Consider the following 22292-nt stretch of genomic DNA (forward strand, 5'->3'; position numbering starts at 1 on the left):
CAGAGGGCAGGCGCGCCCACAGAGAATGCTCTCCCCCTGGGGGCCGCCAGTCGACATTCCCTGACCGACGGCACCCTGAGGAGGCCCTCTCTGTGGGAGCGCACAGGACGATGGGAAGTTAACGCCGGCAAAAGGTACTCCCGTAAATAATGATGACAGCTATGAACAGTTACTAACCTGTCTTAAACTTCTAGCAATTTTTATTTTCTCTGTGCTTCCTAGATGAATGATAATCTTATTGAATGCTGGAGTGACTTAGATGAGCTGAAAGGAGCCAAGAAGTTGGAAACAGTCTATCTAGAGCGAAACCCTCTCCAGAAAGATCCCCAGTACCGTCGCAAAATCATGCTGGCTCTTCCATCCGTCCGGCAGATAGATGCTACCTTTGTCCGATTCTGAACTTTCCCTGGCCTTTTTCCTTTGCCTTTCTTCCTCTCAGAGTGTCACACCTGGGATTTTTATCCATATACTGTACCCTCTGCCTTCAGCCTGCTGACACTTACAGAGGAAATGGCCAACCAGAAGCACTGATATCAGACCTTGGATACAATGCACACACTATTGTTGTTTTGGAATATTGTTGTTATTATTATTATTATTATTATTAAATCCTAACGTGTGAAATCTTCTGGTCATAATGGTGTCTGTCTGAATTAGGCAAACTATCAAATAATTTGTCTAATTTTTTTCAGTGCTCAGACAGCCTGCTTAGAACTAAATAGCCTCTGACAAGGGTTAATGTATTGAAACATATTCCTTTCATTATGTTTTCTTTCTTAAAGTGAACATAGAAAACATAGAATCATCCAGTAAACACAGAAGCTATCAGAACTATAGAATAAATTGCATTATATTGCCTACTGATAGTTTCACCTATGTACATTTTCTCTACCATGTAATTGACTTGGTCTTTTCAATGTACACATCATTGTTTCTCACTATACAAACATGGATATATTCAATATGCCATTATTTACTTTGCTGATCATCTGATTTGCAAAGCTTTATGCTTTTGACATGCTGTTCTATACCTTGTTTCTGTTCTGCAAAAGATGATAGAGCAAGCTTTATAATTAACACAAAATGGATTTCAAACACTAATTATTAAAGGAAGAAGACACAATCCTTTAAATGATTGATTTGTTCCTAAACCAGCCAAATAATTACAGGTTGGCTAGAATGGTGTCAGTGAAATATAAATGTATTGGGGGGCAACAGTGCCTGTTAGGCAGAAAAAACAGTGTTGATTAAATGAGTAACTGACTTTTATAGCCAAAGGTTGAAGACATGGTTTGTTTTCACACAGGATCTTTAGGCATACCATTGCTTGGGAAAATGCTGGTAGTAAAGGTGTATGATTCTCTCTTAAAAATTCACATGGTAAACAATTCTGAACAAAACCACAGCAAATAGTCAAATTGCATTTCTTTCCAAGTAAGAGAGGGCGCTGTATTGATGAATATTACAGCTGAGCTTAGGTAAATGCTTTAAATGTTTTCTGTAGCAGAAAACCCCTGATCACTCCAAATATAATCAAGAATAGTCAATTGTATTTCTCTAGATATTTAATCTTCCAGTTTCCATCCCTAACTAGCATGGCAACAGTAAGTTAACCAAATACGTCCAGAAGCCATCAGATTGGCTGTCAAGAGTAACTGATGATAATAAAGTGGCTTTAAGTGTAAAAAAGTTCATCTCTAGCCTCTGTAGTAATATTGCAAAATGTATTGATTGAAATCTCTGGTCATCTAGACAAATTGTTTTGAAATCTATTTTTATCCCACATTAGTATTCATCAAAGAACAGAATTTAATACCAATAAAGGAGAATATTTGTAGCTCAGGGTTGAAATGAGGGGTCGTTGGTGTTCTCTCAACTTGCCTGTTTTCTTGCAAATGTTTCATTACCCTAACTAGTAATATCATCAGTGCTAGTAAGGAGTGCTGTTCGCTATCAGTTTATATTCTGGTGGCTTGCCCTGTCATTGTGGTGGGGGTTTGATCTTTGGAAATGTAGATTTTTCTAATGTCTACATTAAGATGCCTAATTTGAAAAATTTAGGTGAAATATATATCAGTGTCATTGATTTTTTGAATGTATGCGCATTTAAAAATTGTCTTGAAATAAAGCACTCTTTGGAGAATTATTAATTATAATATGCTGCTGATACCTTTAATTTAAGGGAAATAATTGGGCTCCTTTTAAATGTTTTTCGGTTGTCTGAAGAGGAGCTCTAAACTTGTTTGTTGGCCTTGCTTTGTAATCTTCCAATGCCAAGCACTCCATCACTCTTCAGTTATGATCTCATAAATGATGGCATTAGAACTCTTACATCAGTAACAGAAGGTGAGGCTTTAACAACTCTATAGAATAGATCTATTTACCTAGTTAAGGTGCAGTTTGCAATTTGAAACTAATATAAATGTTTTGACCTGCCTTAGGCTTTTTGACAAGTTTTAATCAAATCACTAATTTCTGTTCCAAATTTTTATCTTTATATTAGTGGTCTATGTTACTGAACTTCAGACAGACAAAACGATTTGGGAGATGCACTAAGATGATTAGACTATTTGTAACATTGTTTAAAGTTTGAGCATTTTATGTCTTGGTTTGGGAACTTTTCATGCAAAGAGCCATTGACATCTCTCGGACTTTAGGTTTACAATTTTGTGCACTCTGCAAAAACAGTCCGTTGAAATACATAAAGGAAAATTAGGCAGTGCCAGAAATCCTGAGACTTTTACATATTTTTCCTGACCAAAAAAATGGTCAATTACCTTTCAAATTTTAAATGTAGTTTTTCCCTTCCCAAATGTCATTAATATAATAATATTTTGCCTGAACGTTTTTCTTGCTCTACTTTATACTTTAAACTGCTCCTTACAGTTCACCATAAAATTATTTTAAATGATTTTGTTCTCCTTGATTATTGAAAACTTGATTCTTTAATTCTCACCATTTCACTATGTTATTACTTAATTTTCATTCACTTTAACATCAGAAGCTGCTTTTTTTCAGCTGTGCACAAGTACACACAAACATACATACATATGTATATTCTACTCAGGTTTCAGGAGAAAGAATACCACTGATATCATTACAGTAATGATGAATAGACATTCTACAATTTAGGAAGGAATACAACTTTGTGTTAAAATCAGGATGATCTCTGTACCCACTGTCCAGATGTTCTCAGTAGGAACTTAAAAACTTGCTGTTTGGGAAGTTTGATATGGACCAGATATTTAATTACAATACAGTTTTATATTTTTATTATTGTTGAAGCTCAACAACTAAGTGCTTTATAAAAACTAAGTGAGGTCATCCCTTTCTACAGATGTATAGTCTAATAAAATATATATTAGGGATGAGGATTTGAAGAGAAGCTAATCAGTGGCTTCTCAGCATCTTCACTTGTTACATTTTCTTTTACACAGCAAGAAAAATGCTTGAAGTGTGAAATTTGTCCCTCATCTCCCTTTTTTATACGTGTCTTTTTCCTTTATATATTTCCTTTAAGGAAATCTTTGAAAAAATGTGTCTGCTTATATTTATATAAGAATTGCAAATTCACACCCTCATATCAAACAAAGGCAAAGTCTGCCAAAAGCTATTAAACAGGATTGCTCTGGGGAAACTGCTTCCAATTTTGAGATTACTCCACCTTATGCACACACCCAGATATTAACCAAAGCAGAGTGCATGTTAAACAACATCAGAAAGGCATTGCTGAACAGTGGCATTCATTGTCTTCTAAAGACAAGCAAAGATAAAGGCAGGAAATAAGCAACACAATATACTTAGCATACTTTGCATTTCCTTGGAATCTCTCAGATTTGTCAGATGGATTTATCGGATTTATCGGCTGATAATCATTCAACTAAGAGAAGGATGGTACGTGTGCAATAAGCCCATCACAATACCAGGTACTTTTGTAAAGAAGAATGTCTGTTATACATGATGTATGATTTTGAATGACCCAATGCAAAACAGTGCGTACAGAGCTGCTTTGTCATCTTGTTGCATGATAGGCTTAAAAGTCTGTATCTTATCCCCAATCCTATTTCCAAAATTTTTACATGACCCCTCCCATCCCTGTCTCTAGCTGAAGATTTGTTGATAAAGTGGAAAACTGAAAGGCATTTTTCTAGTGTGTTTCTTATGTAATGCTTCTTTTTTTAAAAAAAAAACCAGTAATAGAACACTGGCCTCAGTATGTGATAGTTGAAAAGTAACTATACCACATAAAATATCCCATTAGTATTTTTACCCAAAGTTGCAAATGAGCTATTTCATAATCTGGAAGGGACAGTAAAATACTTCCTAGGTGGCTTGCTAAAATAAAAAATCCATAGTGGGAAATTTGGGGGGAATTCAGATCTGATTACCCCTACACCCAGAATGTGTGATTACCAACAGGTTGAATAGTTTTGAAAAGCTGTTTAACTAGCAACATCTCTGCAATGCTTTTACTGAGAGCAAGTATTTTATTGTATATTTTTTGTGTGTATGTTTGTTGTTTTTACTTCAATCTCTCATTTCCCAACACTTCTACTGGTTGGGCTTTGGGGAGGAGTTATCTGGTTGGGAGAGAAAAAGGAAGAAGGAATTATTAAACTCTCCCCCTCACACACAAAAAAAAAAGAAATTGCAACATTACACAATTGCAAAATATTTTTCTTTTACATTTCTCTGAACTGCGATCTGGTAAGTCTACCTATTTTGTAGATTTCCTCAGTTTTATATAAAACAGTTCCTGGCTTGCAACAAAGTGATTGGTGAATGGAGGCAAGGAACAAGAGGTGATGGAAAACGAAGCTTTGTGAGTCATACCATGCAGGTTGTGTTTTAGCATTTTTTAAATGGGACTGCAGACTTCAGGTGTGCTATGCATTTCCAAGCTTGCAATAAGATTTTGTAAGAATTGACATTTGATAGATGGGATGAGAACCATCTTGGACTAATTGTTTAGTTTAAATTTATATAATGTACCAGGATAAATTATAATTGTCCTTCTTTCTACCTTGATGTATTGTATAAATCCAGGTCAGGCTCCAGACAATTGAGTTAATTGAGTAAACTAATGGAGAAGCTATATTGTGCTAATACAATATTTGTTAGAAGAGACAGATATTCCTAAACATGTTAGAAATCTCAGTGATATCGTGCATGTTATTGTATCGGTGTTGATAACAATGCTCACAGCATCATTTGCTCCCTCATCTTTCCTCCCTGTGAACACTCAGGCAGAAACCCTTAGCACATGTACTGCTGTATAAAAGCTGAATTTAAAATATTCAACGGCTGCTAAATAATCTGCCTTCTGAAATGAGGCCCTTTAAAAGTTTACTTAAAACCATAAAACTTTTCATCATATATCAACTGGATATGAAGTTTTTTAATTACTACCAAGAGAATTCAGCAAATGGAGCCCTAGCTACCTCCTTCCACCATCTGGTAGAATTGTCTCTTGGAATCTTGAGAGAAATACTTCCACATGGTAAAATTCCTGTAATCTTATTCTTTTTACTCTTCTCCTGACTAAACCTGCATGCATGTGATTTTGTGAACTGTAGCATATATTTTATTTATTAATTAAGAAAAAATTATACAACCTCAGTGACATGACTGTGGTCAATACAATCCCTAAAGAACACATTCCCCCACCCCGAGCAAACAAATTATGTAAGATGCCTAAGGTCGGTATCAACATCCATTCAAAAAGAAAGTTTGGTTTTTCTTGCCTATGTGTAATGTAAAACCTTACTTATCCTCACCACTGAATTGCATTTTGTTGGCTAGAGCCCTGTGTTCAAGTCTGTCAAGGTCCTTCTGAATCTTGAATCTTTCTAAAGTGTTAACTATTCTCCCCAGCTTGGTGTTGCTTGCAAATTTGATGAGTTCTCCTTTTATCCCCTCATCTAGATCATTTATGAAGATTTTGAAAAGTACTGGGCCTAAGACAGAATCTTGAGGTACCCCACTGCATGCTTCCTTCCATGTGGATGGAAAGCAGGGTCCTATTTAGGATCTAAGAGGATATCTCTCTAGGAGACTTTTTTTATTTTTATTTTTTATTTTAATTCCATTTATATCCCGCCCTTCTTCGAAGACTCAGGGCGGCTTACAAGCTTAGCAGACATCCTCATAGATCCTAAAAAATGAAGACTAATTTGTCTGGACTCCTACAACATTCTCTATGTACGCTTTCTTTGAAAATGATTTGGAAACTACAAAATCTGTACAGAACATTCAGGCATTAAGGCAACATTAAGACTGCCAGGGAAACCCACTATTATACATTAATACTGTATCTATTTTTTATTCACTGCATTGTTTACTACTAAGCTTCCAGGACTATTCCAAGTTTTTGGTTATTGCCTATAAAGCTCTAGGTGGTGCAGCAATGTATTTCATTAGGGACCATCTTGTCCAAAATGATTCTGTCCATTCTGCCAGAACATTTGGACACTTTGCTCAAGGGTCCTTTGCTCATGATTGATGACTGTGAACCAGAAGGTAGGTCCTGATACTATGGAGTATGCTAAGAGGCTCTCTCTAGATCCTCTTTAGCTGATTTTCTACCATCTCAACAATTTTTCTCTAAAAGGGAAAGTTGGTTTCTGGGTGGTAGTTACTCAGTATAGCTGAAATAAGAGATGGTCTCATCAAGCAAAGGATCACAGCCTTTTTCAATGCACACAATGATGTCACTTCTGAATCCACCTGACTCCACACCCCCTTAGCTGCCTAATGAGAGTCAGATTGAACATAGGTTCATTCCATAGTTGACTGAGATAGTAAAATAAAATGCCTTACATTCTTAGCAGTTTCCAGACGCTCAAAAGAAACACAGGTAACATTGCAAAATATTGCCTGCTTACTGGCATGACTGCTCAATTGACATCTAAACCCTGAGCAAATATGAGTAATATGAATGAAACCCACAAAAGCATCACAATGGGTTATAATAATGTTATCCTTCCCTTCTCTTCAAAACACTGGATTATTTGAACAGAGAAATCAGGCAGGAATCTGCAGCTGCAATGAGAGTGGAACATTGCTTTTGTTACTCTGTGAAGACCTGAAACTGATGTGTAACAGTGCTCAGTTGTATTCACTTTTCATTTTATGCTCTTGTCTTTTCACTCACTTCAGCTCCTGTAGCTCTTCTGAGAATCAGAGGGCTAATCAGGATTGGTGAGTTGAAAGAACAGATATAATATCCTCTTTTTCCAGATCATGTTATTCCTGCCCCAAAATAAAAATCCGACCTTGCATGAAATCACTCTTATGATCTGAAGCAATATTACCCAAGACAAGCTTACGGTCACCTGGAGGTTATGAAATTCTAGGGCTCATAGGCTCAACCCAAAAGGCATGGAGTTTGAAAACACTGATTAATAAAGATCATGGTAAAATCCAATTTCATTCAGTCAATGAAGTTAAGGAGCTCCAGTAGGGCCACTACTGGACAGGAAGGCAGCCGGTACATTAGCAGTATCTTGAGCTGTCCCTGTATCCCACATCCATTTATCTCTGGGGCAGTATTACTAATTACTGCCAAGATCACATGAATTACCACAACTCCTATTCCCAAATATTATTGTTATAGATACGGCAGAACATGAAACACAGCCAGACAGATTTCAGATAGGGTTATATCTCCTTCACTGCCCAACTAGACTTCACTAATATGCATGAAGTCTGTATGTTTATCTGTTTATTTAAAAAAATATCAAAACTTTTTAAACACCAGTCCGATCCAAAAAACCTAGGTATCTCCTCTGTACAGAAGCTTTTACAGAGGCAGCATCCAAGGTGCCCAATGATTCAACCATTCAATCTCCTAGTTGGGGTTACTGGTTTAGAAAAAGGAACCTGCACCAATATGCAAATCCTCCTTCTATAATATCATATTCCCCTCCCCTGCCATATCTTCTTTGTCCAACACTTGACCTTCTCACCCCCACAGCCATTGCCCCATCTCAGACCTTTCTGGCAATCTCATTCAGCATCTCTTACCAGTGTCCATCTTTATTTCATATTGTTTTATATCATCTTCATTTTCCAGTAAATCATTGCAAAGCTTTTGTGTTAATTATAATATTCAGTAACTGTACCGTCCTGTTTTGTAGCACATGTAGCCCTCGACTTACAACAGTTCAAAGTTACAATGGCACTGAAAAAATGACTTATGACCGTTTTTCACACAACCGTTGCAGCATCCCCATGGTCACGTGATCAAAATTCAGATGCTTGGCAACTGACTCATATTTTTGATGATTGCAGTGTCCCAGGGTCATGTGATTATCACCTTTTGTGACCTTCTAACAAGCAAAAGTCAATGGGAAAGCCAGATTCACTTAACAACAGTGTTACTAACTTAATCACTGCAATGATTCACTTAACAACTCTGACGAGAAAGATCATAAAATGGGGCAAAATTCATTTAACAACTTTCTCGCTTAGCAACAGGAATTTTGGGCTCAGTTGTGGTTGTAAGTCGAGAACTACCTGTACTGTATAGTTCAGTACTGTATAATATTGTAAAGCCATGTATAATACTGTAAGGCACAGGTCCCCAACCTTTTGGGCTCCAGGGACTGGTTCCGTGGAGAAAGATTTTTTCCACGGACTGGAGGGGGTATGGTTTTGTGTGCTGCCTGCATCCCACGGATGGGGCTTTGCTTGTTTGTGCGGACCAGTTGCTGGCATGCTGTGGCCCAGTACCGGTCCACAGACCGGGGGTTGGGGACCCCTGCTGTAAGGTACTATAGCTGCACAGTAATAACCGTAAAGCTTATTGCTACTATGCAACAATAAGTTATATCAGGGACTACCTTACTAACATGAATCTTCTCTTCCTTATACAGACATCTAAAAGAGTTTGGCCCAAATCTATGTAAAGTATATAGTTGTAGGCCTTGAGCCCTAAAATATTCATATGGACACACACACACACACACACACATATTATTTGAATATAATATACACTATACATTCTAAATTGTAGATGTCAAGAAAACATGTATAGTCTAAAAGCTGATCTTTTAAAAAAAGCAATCAATACCCGCCCTTCAGAATTGATCCTCAGGTCCTTTTCAAAAGGAAAGAGAAAACAGAAAATCCCCTTTTCAGTAATACAAAAGCTTTGCTTCAAGTTTAGAGATTAAAAATTCAGGGAGCTATTAAGTAACTGAAGCCTGATTTTAATTTTCCTATTCCTAATCAAGCTGTCAATTTGAATTTCAAAACCAAGATGTAACGGAGGGACACTGAACTGCATGTTTTTTTCCAAATATTACATAGTACATTTTACATTTTGTTCATGTAAAAAATAGTGTAGTAAGATTTATATGCAAATTCAGCTACTGGGTTGAATATCCATTATTAGGGCAGGTCAAGAAGACCATTTGTCCAATGACTATATATTCAAAAACTTGTGAAACAGCATTTTTCAGCTGCAAAAATTTAACCTACCATACCCCTTTTTGAGGTCACAAGCCCAAATATCAGGTATCAAGCCTATACAAATGGAAATAAAGATTAGGAATCAATAGAAAAAGAATCAATATAACAATAACATAAACATTGTTTAAAACAAATATAAGCTTAAATTGCAAAAGGTTGGGCAAATAAATACATTTTAACATAGGACAAAAAATAATGCAGCATTAGCAGCAGAAAGATACCCTTTACAAGTGTATAAAATAAGAAAGCAAAAATTAATTAAATGAAAGAGAGGAAGCTGATAGTATGCTGGTTATCTCCTAGAGTAATGAACTCTATGAGGCAGCAGCCCCCAACCTTTTGGGCACCAGGAACCAGTTACGTGGAGAGAAGTTTTTCCGTGGACTGTAGGGGGCATGGTTTCGTATGCTGCCTGCATCCCCCAGATGGGGCATCGCTTGTTTGCGGGGTTCAGTTTCTGGCATGCCGTGGCCCGGTACCAGTCCATGGACCGGGGGTTGGGGACTCCTGCTATGAGGAATGGCCTTAAAAGAGCCCCAGAAATTACTGCAAGTCCAGAATGTAGCAGCTAGACCTCTTTGGGGTGCCTTCCAATGGGAGCACATGCAAAGTTCACTGGCATCACATAGATTTCCATATTAAATTCAAAGTGTGTGCATTAACATATAACACAAAGATTGATACCATAAATCAGGGCTTTTCAACCTTTTCACCCATTGTACCACTTTTAGGATATGGCAACATCCGAGTACCACCAGTCGCCTAGCAAGGTGTCAAAAACTTGATGACCCCCCCAAAAAATGTGATGAAGTACAGGTAGTCCTCAACTTACAACAGTTTGCTTAGTGACTGTTCGAAGTTACAATTGCACTGAAAAAAGTGCCACCCAAGCCACAGCCGAACAAGACACCTGCCTGCCCGCCTGGTGGCGCTCTTCCTCTTGTCTGAGGTTTTCATTGTTGTGAGCATTTCTGTTGAGAATTGGCAGTGGGGGTGGGGGTGTTTGGTTTTTATTCCTCCCCCCCTCTGCTGCGTGGTTGCAGCAGGTTTTGGTCACTTCACATGACACTGGGACACTGTGACCATCATAAATATGAATCAGTTGCCAAGCATCTGAATGTAAATCACAAGACACTGGGGATGCTGCAACATTCCAGCTGATCGGTGCTTCTTCTGGGCTCAGCAGACATGCCAGGATCAGTGCCGAGCTCCAGCTGGAGCCTGGCGCTGATCCTGGCGCTTCCGCTGAGCCCTGACAGCCCTGCAGCTCCAGCCATCTCTCACTGAGGCTTGTGCAGTGCTGCCACTGGTTCAGCTCATTCCCCTCCCCCACTACCACTTTTCTAGGATGGTCGCATACCACCTGCCAGGTGCCAATGTACCACAGGTGGTACCTGTACCACTGGTTGAAAAGCCCTGCCATAAATCACTTAACACTTTGGGCCAGCAAACCTATAGCAGCAGTTTTACCCTATCCCCTTATGAAATTAGAATTCCAATAATCTTTGAACAAGTTTTAAAAATCGGGTTTGCTTGAGAATCTGACTGCCAGTTTGAGCATATAGGAATTAAAATTCTATATAAAAATTGTCATTGTTTTTTTTAAATTAGACCCTGACATTTAAAAGTCAAATCTATAATGACTCAGTAGTTTACCTGCCAATATCCATAAGGTGCTTGTGGCATTGACTCTTGTCAGTGATAGCATTGGGCTATTTCCTTCATTCCTAGTGTCCCAAATATATTAATAATAATAAAGTTGGAAGGGACCTTGGAAGTCATATAGTCCAACCCCCTGCTCAGGCAGGAAACCCTATACCATTTCAGACAAATGGCTGTCCAATCTCTTCTTAAAAACTTCCAGTGTTGGAACATTCACCACTTCTGGAGGCAGGTTGTTCCACTGGTTAATTGTTCTAACTGTCAGGAAGTTTCTCCTTAATTCCAGGTTACTTCTCTCCTTGATTAGTTTCCATCCATTGCTTCTTGTCCTGCCTTCAGGTGCTTTGGAGAATAGCTTGACTCCCTCTTGCTTGTGGCAACCCCTGAGATATTGGAACACTGCTATCATGCCCCCCTCGTCCTTCTCTTCATTAAACTAGACATTTTCATATAAAGTGAGACATTCAGCAAGTGGGTGGTTGATTGAGGTTATTTTTACAATGACATCTGATTAAGATGTGAATTGAGAAGACAGTATCTATTCTCAGAGAAGAGGCCTTAAATTCAAGTTCTGACCATTTATCTGCTCTGTATTTCCCTCCCCCCAAGGGATATAAACTTACAAGGAAATTCTACTGCCTTTCTAAGTGACAGGACTGGTTAGGCAGGACCAGTTTGTTAACACTGATCAGTAGGACTAGGAAATGGGAAGGGAGGAAAAGAGGCTATTCCTTTTGCAGTGCACAATGCTACGGCTTCTGTGAGCTATATGGGCAAATTCAGTTTGTTCTTTCTTACCATCCAGACATCCCAGATTTCTTCTTGTCAGTGGCATGAAGAATAAAGATGCAGCAAAGAAAGACCAGAGAAGATGACAGCTTGTTTACAGAAGAACATGATCTCAAAGAAGCCAATTATGGGAGCTTAAAGAAGAATCCTGAGTCAAAAATAAAGGAGTATATTTATGAAACCCTGGCTTTTGGGCCTGAGAAGATTGTAAAGTTGTCCAGTTATGAAAGCCTAGGAGGCGGCTTTGAACATAACTCAAAGGATGCTAACCAATCCAAGCAGAAGAACGTGGAGGGTGACAGATATTGGAGGTTATCCGCAACCTCTCTTAAGGTCCCACAGGTAGGCAAATGGTAGATGAATGATCGATCTTTAACTCTTAAATCTTAAAAAAATCTTTAAAAAGTAATAAAAGAGCAAGATCCTGTGAAATTAATGTTTGTGTTTGAGTCAGACTGTAACTAGAAACTATAGCATTTCTGGCAAAATTGTGCCTTGGAAAGGAGAATTATAGAAAAGAGTAGTAGTAGGATTGTTTGGATTTTGAAAAGAAATGGGGAAAAATCTTAAATGCAAAATCGTTAAGAAGCCTTATGGAAAGAACTTGCTGAAAATTGTTGATTGAGTTTGAGAAATATTTGCCAATATTAGGTTTGTGCTAAAAACCAAGGAAAAAAATAAGCAAACCATGAAGAATTGTCTTATAAACCAATAGTTGTGTCAAAAAGCACACCAATTGTCTGATAGTTGGAACGGAGATATAGCCTCAGTAAAAAGGAGAGAAAGAAAGGGGATTATTAATTTCTTCATTAGGAGAGTTCAGGTTTTTTTTTCTTACTTCAGTATAGGGCCATTACTGTAGAGTAGGGACATATTTTTAGCTGGTTAGGCAAAAAGAATTAAAGAAGAAAAGTGCTTTCCTCCTCATTTCTTCTTTGTCTGAAAGGAGGGGAAGAATGAGGTGTTATTTAGTTCTCATGCAATTTTTCCCATTTCAGTTAGAGGCAGGATCTATTAGATGGGCTTTTCTGATGTAACTAGGTTTAGAAACACCAGCAGGATGACATAAGCTTGAGTTTTGGAATGACAGTATTCCAATGCATCCTGATTTAAATTTGATTCATGGTGTTGATTTTTTTAAAGTCAACATATATAAAGAAACCAGAATTTGTGTCTCTGTACATACATACATATTCATATATATATATACAGTAAAAGTAACTTATTATTTATCCTTTCTTTTTACTTTAAATAGGAAAGTTAAAATCAGCATAGATATTATGTCGTGACGACTTCTGTTCTGGGGCTATTGCAATAGAATAGGGTAGTAGGATAGTTTCATAACTTAGAGAAGAAATCCCAAAAGGCAATGACAAGCCTACTTTCTACTGTTGCCATAAAAGGTGCCATAAAAATGGCCAAATTTATGAAATCATCGAAGCTAAACTCAAATCAAAAGAGACTTTACTTATCCTTCATTTATATTGTTTCTTGCCTCAAAAGGTTAAGAAACAATTCCACTGTTTTTCACTACAGTGGTCAGAGGAAACATCTGAGCTGTAGAGAAGGAGCTGGAGACTAGCTGGCTGTTCAACCCTCTGCAATATACCTGTGTAATGCCTCTGCAGAAGAAAATTCTCAGGAAATAAAGTAATAAACCAGGGGTCTTCAAACTTGGCCCTTTTATGACTTGTGGACTTCAACTCCCAGAATTCCTCAGCCAGGCAAGCTGGCTGAGGAATTCTGGGAGTTGAAGTCCACAAGTCATAAAAGGGCCAAGTTTGAAGATGCCTGTAATAAACCATCCTAAACCTACTACATATTCTCACAAAGAGGATCTTGCTACTGTAAAATGTTTTCAAACTTAAAAGAGGCCAGGAACAACCTACTGATCAGTAGAGTAATGGTTGCAGTCTAATCTCCTTTTGCCATCAGTTCAGCTGGAGTGGGAAATCTGAGCCAACCTGCTTTTCCATTGATTGTTAATATTTTTCCCCTAGGAGAATAAGGGCTGCCTTGTAAACAGCACTGCAAACTTCTTCAGTGATGAAAAGACCAGGATAGGTAAGTAAAGAGATACATAGCTTACCCCAGAGCACAAAATACCAATATTTCCTTTCAAAGGATGACTTTATCTGGGTACTTGATTTCTTTTGTGCCCCTTTCCACTTATGTGAAATCAGTTGTCTTGTAATTATTGGTCAAATGTCTAGGTCGGGGGTAGGCAACCTCGGCTCTTTTATGACTCATGGACTTCAACTGGCTCAGGAATTCTGGGAGTTGAAGTCCATGAGTCATAAAAGAGCCGAGGTTGCCTACCCCTGGTCTAGGTCTTAATCTATCATTATTCCTGTTCTTGCAGAAATGTTGATTTATGTTCAATTTAGCTATGGGGCTGTTTTAAGAATTTGTTTGAAACTGGATTTGTATAGAATTATCTCTACATCCAAAATGTTTAATGAAAAGTGTAGGTCCAAACCAGACATTGTGAAGAAATGTGATATCTCAAATTTCATATTTTATTTGAAATACACGTTAAAGTGACGTGTTTAGCAGGTGCTTCTGTATGCTTAATCCTTTCCCAATCAACAGATTCTCTTTGAAAAGTCCTCTCTACCTTAGTCACTGCCAGTATTTTTCCTCCAGGCGCAATATTTTTCCTTAGACACTTGCAATATTTTTCTTCCTTTTGTATACAGTCACCTTCTGGATAAAAGATCATTACGGGGGATGGCATTTTCATTGGAAAACAATGTAATGAAAATGTACTGAACCTGTACGTACTTCTTGTGTCCAGTTATCTCATCAAATATAAAGCATTAAGTGGCCCATGGGGCTGCAATAGAAACTGCTTCTCATTTTCTGGGAGTTTTTCTCTAATTAGGACTAAAAAGTTGCTCTACAGTTGATTTGATCTCAGACTCTTTAAGTTCTAATGATGACTCTTATATTCCCAGTGCAGGAAAGAGATTAGAAGAATTCATTTTTTTTAATTTCATTATCCATTAATCATAAATGTTCTATCAAAACATTTGTCATGTTATGTAAAATACAACATATTTTGGGAGCTCTATTCCTTTCCTCTGGTACTTTTCCTTAGGAGTTAAATTATTGTTGCTGCAGTTTTCCTGGTGATTTTATATTGCCTAGCTGGCCAACAAAAAGAGACACTTTTTAAAAAAATATATTTCATGAGGAAACTTAACAATCTTGAGGTTTCCTTCTGTCAATTCCATGTATTTCTTCATTTTTAGAAATACATATTGGATAATTATGGTATCTGATTTTACTTTTTTACTCCTGAAAAATGACTAATGGAATATTTCTGCTGTCTATGTGTTCTGCCACAGACTTTATCCTTGTATGGGAATCAGATTGCCAGAATCCAGAGGGCCAAAATGAAGAGAAAGGCAATCCGAAATCCAAACAAAAGAGATCAATTGAAATGCACAAAGAATGGCGGGAGAAATTTCTGCATAAACTCCAGATGAAGGGTATCAGTATTGAAAAGGCATGCAAAAAAAAAGTGGATTGCTGACTACAGAGGGGAAAGTTGACCAAGGAGAGAAACACTCTTCACTTTAATCTTTCATTGTATCCTTCCTCAATTTTATGGGTCCCACCTTCTTTCAGAGAAGAAAGTGAGAATTTTGGCCTACCATAAGCCGTTTTAAAACCCTCTTGTTCAGTATTGTAAACAGCTCTAATTCCTCACAAGGCTAAATATGAAGGGAAAACATGAATGAGGCTAGAATACAATATCCCAATTTTGCACCTTAGGTATTTACCAATATGTACACACTTCCTGCTTTTCCTTTCCAGATTTTGCTTATATTATGCAGCTGACAAAATTTAAAGCATGAATACCTTCTCTAGTAGCTTTCCATAAATCTCCATCATTGTAAACCATTCTTTCACCCGATCCATACCCCATTTCATATTCTGTCTTTTGTTTAACCATGATATAGTTCTTTCCCTTCGTTTTGACTTACTCACTTTTCTTTCGTATACTTTTTGCAATTCCATCCTCCTTCATTCTCTTTGTATGATCAAACCACCTCAGTGTATGTTTTTCATACAGGTCTTTCAATCTTCTCATGGCTTTTATTACTTTCTTTTCATGTTTTTTGTTGGACAGCAACATTTAATTCCACTTTTTAGCATATATTTCTCATTCTTATACAAATCTCTAAAATATCTGTGCAGCACTGCTTCGGTTCAGTTTCAGTCCAAATAATTTTATCACCCTTATTCTTTTTTAAAAAATAACTAAAGTTTACAAATACAGTGATAAAAGATTGATACAAATTAAGAGAGATAAAAATGTAAAGAAAAGAAAAAACAGTAGAAATATATATTTATATTTATCAGGGGTTCCCAATCTGGGGTGCAAGATGTAAGACGTTTCGTTTAGAAGTTTCAATAATTTAACAACTTCTCTAATATTTCAATTAGAAAAATCTTCTTCCTACATTTTATCAATCCCATATCTCATTCCTTGATCAAATTGGAAAAACTAATCGTTTATTTGTGTCTGTTAAGAGCTACCAGAAATATAAACATATATATTTTAAATCCATTTTGTATTCCAACTTGTGTCTTTTCTAAGAAATAAAACTAAAGAAATCTCTCCCCATTTATAAACAGGTCTTTAAATCATTACCATTCAGTCCTGCTCAAAAAGAAATTCCTATAATAACTAGCAGAAACTACAACATATCTATTTTAATCTTGGCCAAATAAATTCACTTTACAGGTAGACCTTGAATTATAACCATTCTTTTAGTGACGATTCAAAGTTACAATGGCATGGAAAAAAGTGAGTTATGACCATTTTTCATACTTCTGACTGTTGCAGCATCCCCATGGTCATGTGATTAAAATTCAGATGCTTGGCAATTGTTCATATTTATGATGGTTACAGTGTCCCAAGGTCATGTGATCACCTTTTTCATCTTTTTGGAAAGCAAGTGACTCACTTAACATCTATGGCAAGAAAGGTTGTAAAATGGGACAAAATTCACTTAACAAGTGTCTCGCTTAGCAACAAAAATAATTGGGCTCAATTGTGGTCATAAATCGAGTACCACCCTATAGTCCTTCTGTTTACTTTTAAAAAGCTTGATCTTTAATCTTGTCAAACAACATCCCACAAATTTATTTCTTGTCATTTTCTCTGTGTCCTTTCAGGAACAGCTTCAGTACTTTAACATGTCCTTTCATAAATCCAAAATAAAAGTTTTTCAAATCCTTCTAAATTATTATTTGTATGTTTCCCTTTAGTTATTCAGATACCAGCCGGCTTCAAATGCAAATCATTGTAACATCCATCTCCATATCATTCCTATAATTTAGCATTTTAAATCCATTTTCAAATCCACAGCATCTTTTTCATATCAATCTCTAGTCTGGCATTTTTTAAAAACCCGTTTTCAAATCCACATTCATATCAGCCTCAGTCTCGGTTTTATCCAGTAAAATCTGTTCTTCTTTTACGTATATTCTCTGTTATATCCATTTTTATACTATCAGACAATCTTGTAATTTCTGAGAACATTGTTCCCCAACAGCCTTCATATCTTCAATATTCAAATAGTATTGTAGTACTGTGAATATAGGTTTCTTCTTTTTTATTATAATTTTTTATTTTTTTTCTGATTCCCACTAGTCAATCTTCAATGTCCCATATATTTATTTTCCAATCAGAAAAAACTTTCCCATGAGATTTTTTTACATTTAATTTAAAAATCTTCATAAATTCTTTTATAAAATTTTAAACAATCCAGAAGAAATAATCTTTCAAGTCCATCTAGTCCCTTAACTTTTCAAAATCAACTTTCTAGTTCTCCTTTTGCTATTTTATAAAAATTAAAGGTTACCTTTTTAATCCTTAGCTTACATAAAACTTATTTCATCCAGGGTGGAAACCCTTGTGGGGAAACACTTGTGGTATGATAAAACTTACCCTTCAGAAGATTTTTAACATCCAGAAAATCACTAACAAGCAGCTTCCTAAAGCAGTTAGATAGATAGAATTAGATAGAATTCTTTATTGACCAAGGAATTGTCTTCAGTGCATAAGTTCTCAGTATACAAGCAGCAAGTGATAAATCATGATCATAATCATAAAATACAATCACTATAAATCATAAGATATAACACTCAGTGATAATCATAGGATACGAAATAAGCATTATAAATCATACTAGGATGCTAAATAAACAGTCAATATAAATTATAAGATACAAGGAACAAAGTTATTGTCATAAGAAGATAATGAAATGGGTTATAGGAAAGATGAGAAGACTGATAGTAATACAATAGTTAGAGAGTAGGCAAATCCAGCGTTCATTTGAAGGCACCCCCATCCGCAGCTTAAACAGGATAATTTCCTCCCAGAGCTCAAACTGATTGGAGATTACTATTTTTCTATCCCTTTATGGGGAATCTCTGTGTGGAGCAAATGTGATCCTAGCCCTGTCCTTGATCCAGAGAGTTCCAAAGAGCCAATCCATTGGCTCCATTCTCATAGAGCCTTCTTCAATCCACCATTGCTTTCCCCTGAAGTCCTTATAGTCAGCAATGTATAGTATTAGTATTCTGTGCTCAAAAGTTCTAATTGTAATTAGAAATACACATGATGATTCTATGTGTAATATGACATACTTTGGTATTTAAGAAAAAGAAATACATAATAGAAAGACCAGGGCTTTTTTTGTCATAGAACGCCCAGAACGGAGTTCCGGCACCTTTTTTGGATGGAACCTTGTAGGGTAGGCAAGGCAGGTTGTATGACATGTGTGAGTTCCGGCACCTTTTTTTTTTTTTTAGAAAAAAAGCACTGAGAAAGACAGTACCAAAATTGATAGAAGGTGAGGAGGAATTCATGTGATTTAAAGAATCACCATGTTAGGGTAGAGAAGACTTTTCCTGCTCTGTATGGGAGCCAACCTCTAGAGCAGCTTTTTTCAAACTTGGCTATTTTTAAGATGTGTGGACTTCCGATTCCCAGCATGTTACCTGGGGAATTCTGGGAGTTGAAGTCCAGGCATCTTAAGGTTTGAAAACCACCATCCTAGAGTTTTCTCTTATGGTTCTTTAAGCCAGACTTGAACTAGCAACTTTTGAAATGGAATGTTTTGACATAAGACTGTGCTTTGTATGGGAGGCAGATAATGAAGGTAGGAACAGGAAATAGGAAACAAAGGTAATATGGATCAGTGTTCAATATCTAAGGCTGCCATAAAGAAGATGGGGTCAACCTTTTTTTCAAAATAGCTGAAGGCAAAACAAGAAGCAATGGATGGAAACTAATGAAGGAGAGAAATAAGGAGAAATTTCCTGACAGTTAGAACAATTAATCACTGGAACAGCTTGCCTTCTGAAATTGTGGGTGCTCCATCACTGGAGGTTTTTAAGAAGAGACTGGACAGCCATTTGTCTGGAATAGTATCAGGTCCCCTGCTTCTGCCTGGGGTTGAAATGAAGATCTCCAAGGTCCCTTCCGATTCTGTTTTTCTGTTAAATGCTATTTTATATTCTATTTTGAATGCAGTGCTTACAGATATTTCTCTCCTAGTAATCTGGGACTGTTAATATGTTTCTGATATCAGAACGATGGTATTTAAAGTGGGCTGAAAAAGAGAATAATTTCAGTCCAATATAGCTGTTAGCATTAATTGGGGTCAGATAGGGCAGATGACACAAGCACTCTGGTTGAGACAACTGCTGTTAAACTCATTTTGCTCATGAGTATTTTGGAAAAGGAATATTTGCCTCCCCAGTTGAATACATTTTTTAAAATTTTGATGTAGCTGAGTGACTCTAATGGTCTGCTTTTGCAGCATGCAGCCCAACATACAAAGAAAGTGGTCCACTATATATTGTTGAGTGCTCCTTGGAGTGTGCTATGTTATTACGCTGAAGACCTCAGGCTGAGAGTTCCCTTGCAGGTAAGAATGCTATGAAACCTAATACCCCTGGATCAAATTTTGCTGCCAGCTAAAATCATTTATTATATTCTGATCTCAAGAAAGAATAGCTTGGAGATTTTAGTTGTTTGTTAGTTGTATTACATTAGACTGCAGTTGATCAGAAGGAAGTTGCTTATTTAAACATCACTTCATAAAAAAGAATGTCTCGATGTGGAAACTACGAGCTTGACAGAAAGGCAGTCCATATCCCTCCTTTGCAGTATCTTCCTTTTGTGAACAGTGATTTTTGTTCATTTAAATGTTTTGTTTTTATTTACTTTTTGTAAACTGTCCAGTATCTTGGGAAGCTCAGCAGTATAATACAAGTTTCTATAAGTAAGTAAATAAATAAAAGAAAAAAAATATGCAAAATGTGTAGGAGAGGATCTGTTTTAACTATGTTACCAAAAAATCAAAAGCAGCCTGGCCAGCATCTTTTCTAACAGATGTTGTTAAAAAGCATAAGATTTCAGGAGCCATGTTTTACACAGCAACTGTATTTGTTTTTGCCCACTTAACAGAAATACTCAACTGATGGAATAAAAACAGTATTCACACGACTGAACTCCCCATCCAATGAGATCAATAGACAATAGTACAGGCCAATTCCCAAGGGAATTTATTAAAAGACAGACCAGAAAAAGAGAAACTAAAAGCCACTGGTTGACTCCTACAGTTCACTGTTCAAATCACACTAATGCATTATTAATAAACTACAGCTCATACTAGAAAATGACACTGCACTTATTCAGGCATTGGGTGGCAGGCCCCTATTTGCATACAGACAAGCATCCAATCTGAAGAATTTCACAAGCAAAAAGAATAGGATAATGCCAACATAGGTACCAAACTCTGCAACAACCCCAGATATCTACCTTACTCCCACATCTGTATCAACAGCCCCATCATAAGATCCAAATAGTACATACCAGAGATGCCTTCACATGCTATTCCTCCAATATAATATCTACTATCAATTATCAGTAATACCCCTCTAGATTCTATGTAGGACAAGAAGAACAAACTTTACAGAAAATAATTTATTGGATACAAATTTTATAGGATTCAAAAGGACATAGTAACAGAGCATTTCATCCATAGATAGACAGACAGACAGACAGATAGATAGATAGATAGAGAGAGAGAGAGAGAGAGAGAGAGATGATAGATAGATAGATAGATAGATAGATAGATAGATAGATAGAGAGAGAGAGAGAGAGAGAGAGAGAGAGAGAGAGAGAGATGATATAGATGATATAGATATAGATATAGATATAGATATAGATATAGATATAGATATAGATATAGATATAGATAGATAGATATAGATACACACACACACATAATCTTAAATCCTTTAATGGAAATGTTAGTAAAGATGCTAGCAAACTCTTTCTGATTCTTTGCAAGTCATATTGTGCATTTTTCTCTAGAAGATAGGATAGCATTGACTTACAGCATCCTTCTATTCCAGCTAAGATAGTAACAGCTTGTAGAGTATATGAACAGTGGATTCAACAAATAATGATGCAGGGGAAAAACTGTGAAAATTGGAGGAAAAAAGGCATAGAAAGAAACAAGTCTTGTCCTTTTCTCTTCACCCCACCTCTCCCCATTACTCTTAATTTTTCCAGTGATAGTTTTTATCACTATTTCTTTTGATAAAATGAGAAATGAGCGTTCTATGGAACAAACAGCTCTTCACTAATCTCTAATGTCTATTTTCTATGATCATGCACTGAACATTTCTATGTGTGAGTGTAAAAATAAATTATATATATTTAAAGGATTGAGATGGAATAAAGGAAGCTATATCAGAAACTCTCCCTTCTTTTTTGTTATGCTTTTGTTCATAAATTTAATAATTTTGATTTCCAATCTCTGTCTCTCTGTGTATGTGTGTGTGAGAGAGAGAGAGAGAGACTACAGAAAATGAGGCCTCTTGTTTAGTATATTTCTTTTACTGTATCCCAGGCTATGCCCATTGAACCTGAAATCAACTGGTCTCACAGGATTCTGATGAAACTGGGCATCCCTAATTTACTCTATGATGAGGTTCCTGACATTCCCTTGGATAACTACACCTGTCATTTTAAAGCAAACAAGTTACCCTGGTAAGATTTTGGTATGAATTTTCTTTCTTTTATCTTTCCTCTTTTTAAACTATACTGATTTTTCCAAGCTTACAGTTATTATCCCCTATTTCATTATAATTAGATTATAATAGTAACATTGCCTAACTGTAATATCCCAATATTTGCTCTTTTCTCAAAAGGAAGTCATGCTGAGCATCAGTCTAGTTATATAAAGAAAAATCAATCTGTCTCTTGCAAATACTTTTATCAGAAAAACCCACATTTCATGCTTCATCCTTTTTCAGAGCTCAGCAGCATT

General features: G+C 36.6%; 2 protein-coding genes across 2 annotated transcripts in view; both read left to right on the plus strand.

Moving 5' to 3' along the window:
• Positions 1–2911, plus strand: part of PPP1R7 (protein phosphatase 1 regulatory subunit 7) — a 39381-nt gene extending 36470 nt beyond the window's left edge. Inside the window, exon 10 of the mRNA XM_081329010.1 lies at positions 223–2911. Coding sequence (XP_081185136.1) covers positions 223–399 — 177 coding nt within the window. The 3' untranslated portion in view covers positions 400–2911. The remainder of the gene's footprint in view (positions 1–222) is intronic.
• Positions 2912–11982: 9071 nt separating this feature from the next.
• ANO7 (anoctamin 7) overlaps positions 11983–22292 on the plus strand; it is a gene marked incomplete at its 5' end in the record, with an annotated part of 47708 nt that continues 37398 nt past the window's right edge. The window contains 5 exons of the mRNA XM_081329529.1: positions 11983–12267; positions 13926–13989; positions 15276–15436; positions 19770–19877; positions 21873–22012. Of these exons, the coding sequence (XP_081185655.1) occupies positions 11983–12267; positions 13926–13989; positions 15276–15436; positions 19770–19877; positions 21873–22012 (758 nt within the window). The remainder of the gene's footprint in view (positions 12268–13925; positions 13990–15275; positions 15437–19769; positions 19878–21872; positions 22013–22292) is intronic.

Source organism: Vipera berus (assembly GCF_964194415.1).
Source record: "Vipera berus genome assembly, chromosome: 5".
NCBI classification, from domain to species: domain Eukaryota; kingdom Metazoa; phylum Chordata; class Lepidosauria; order Squamata; family Viperidae; genus Vipera; species Vipera berus.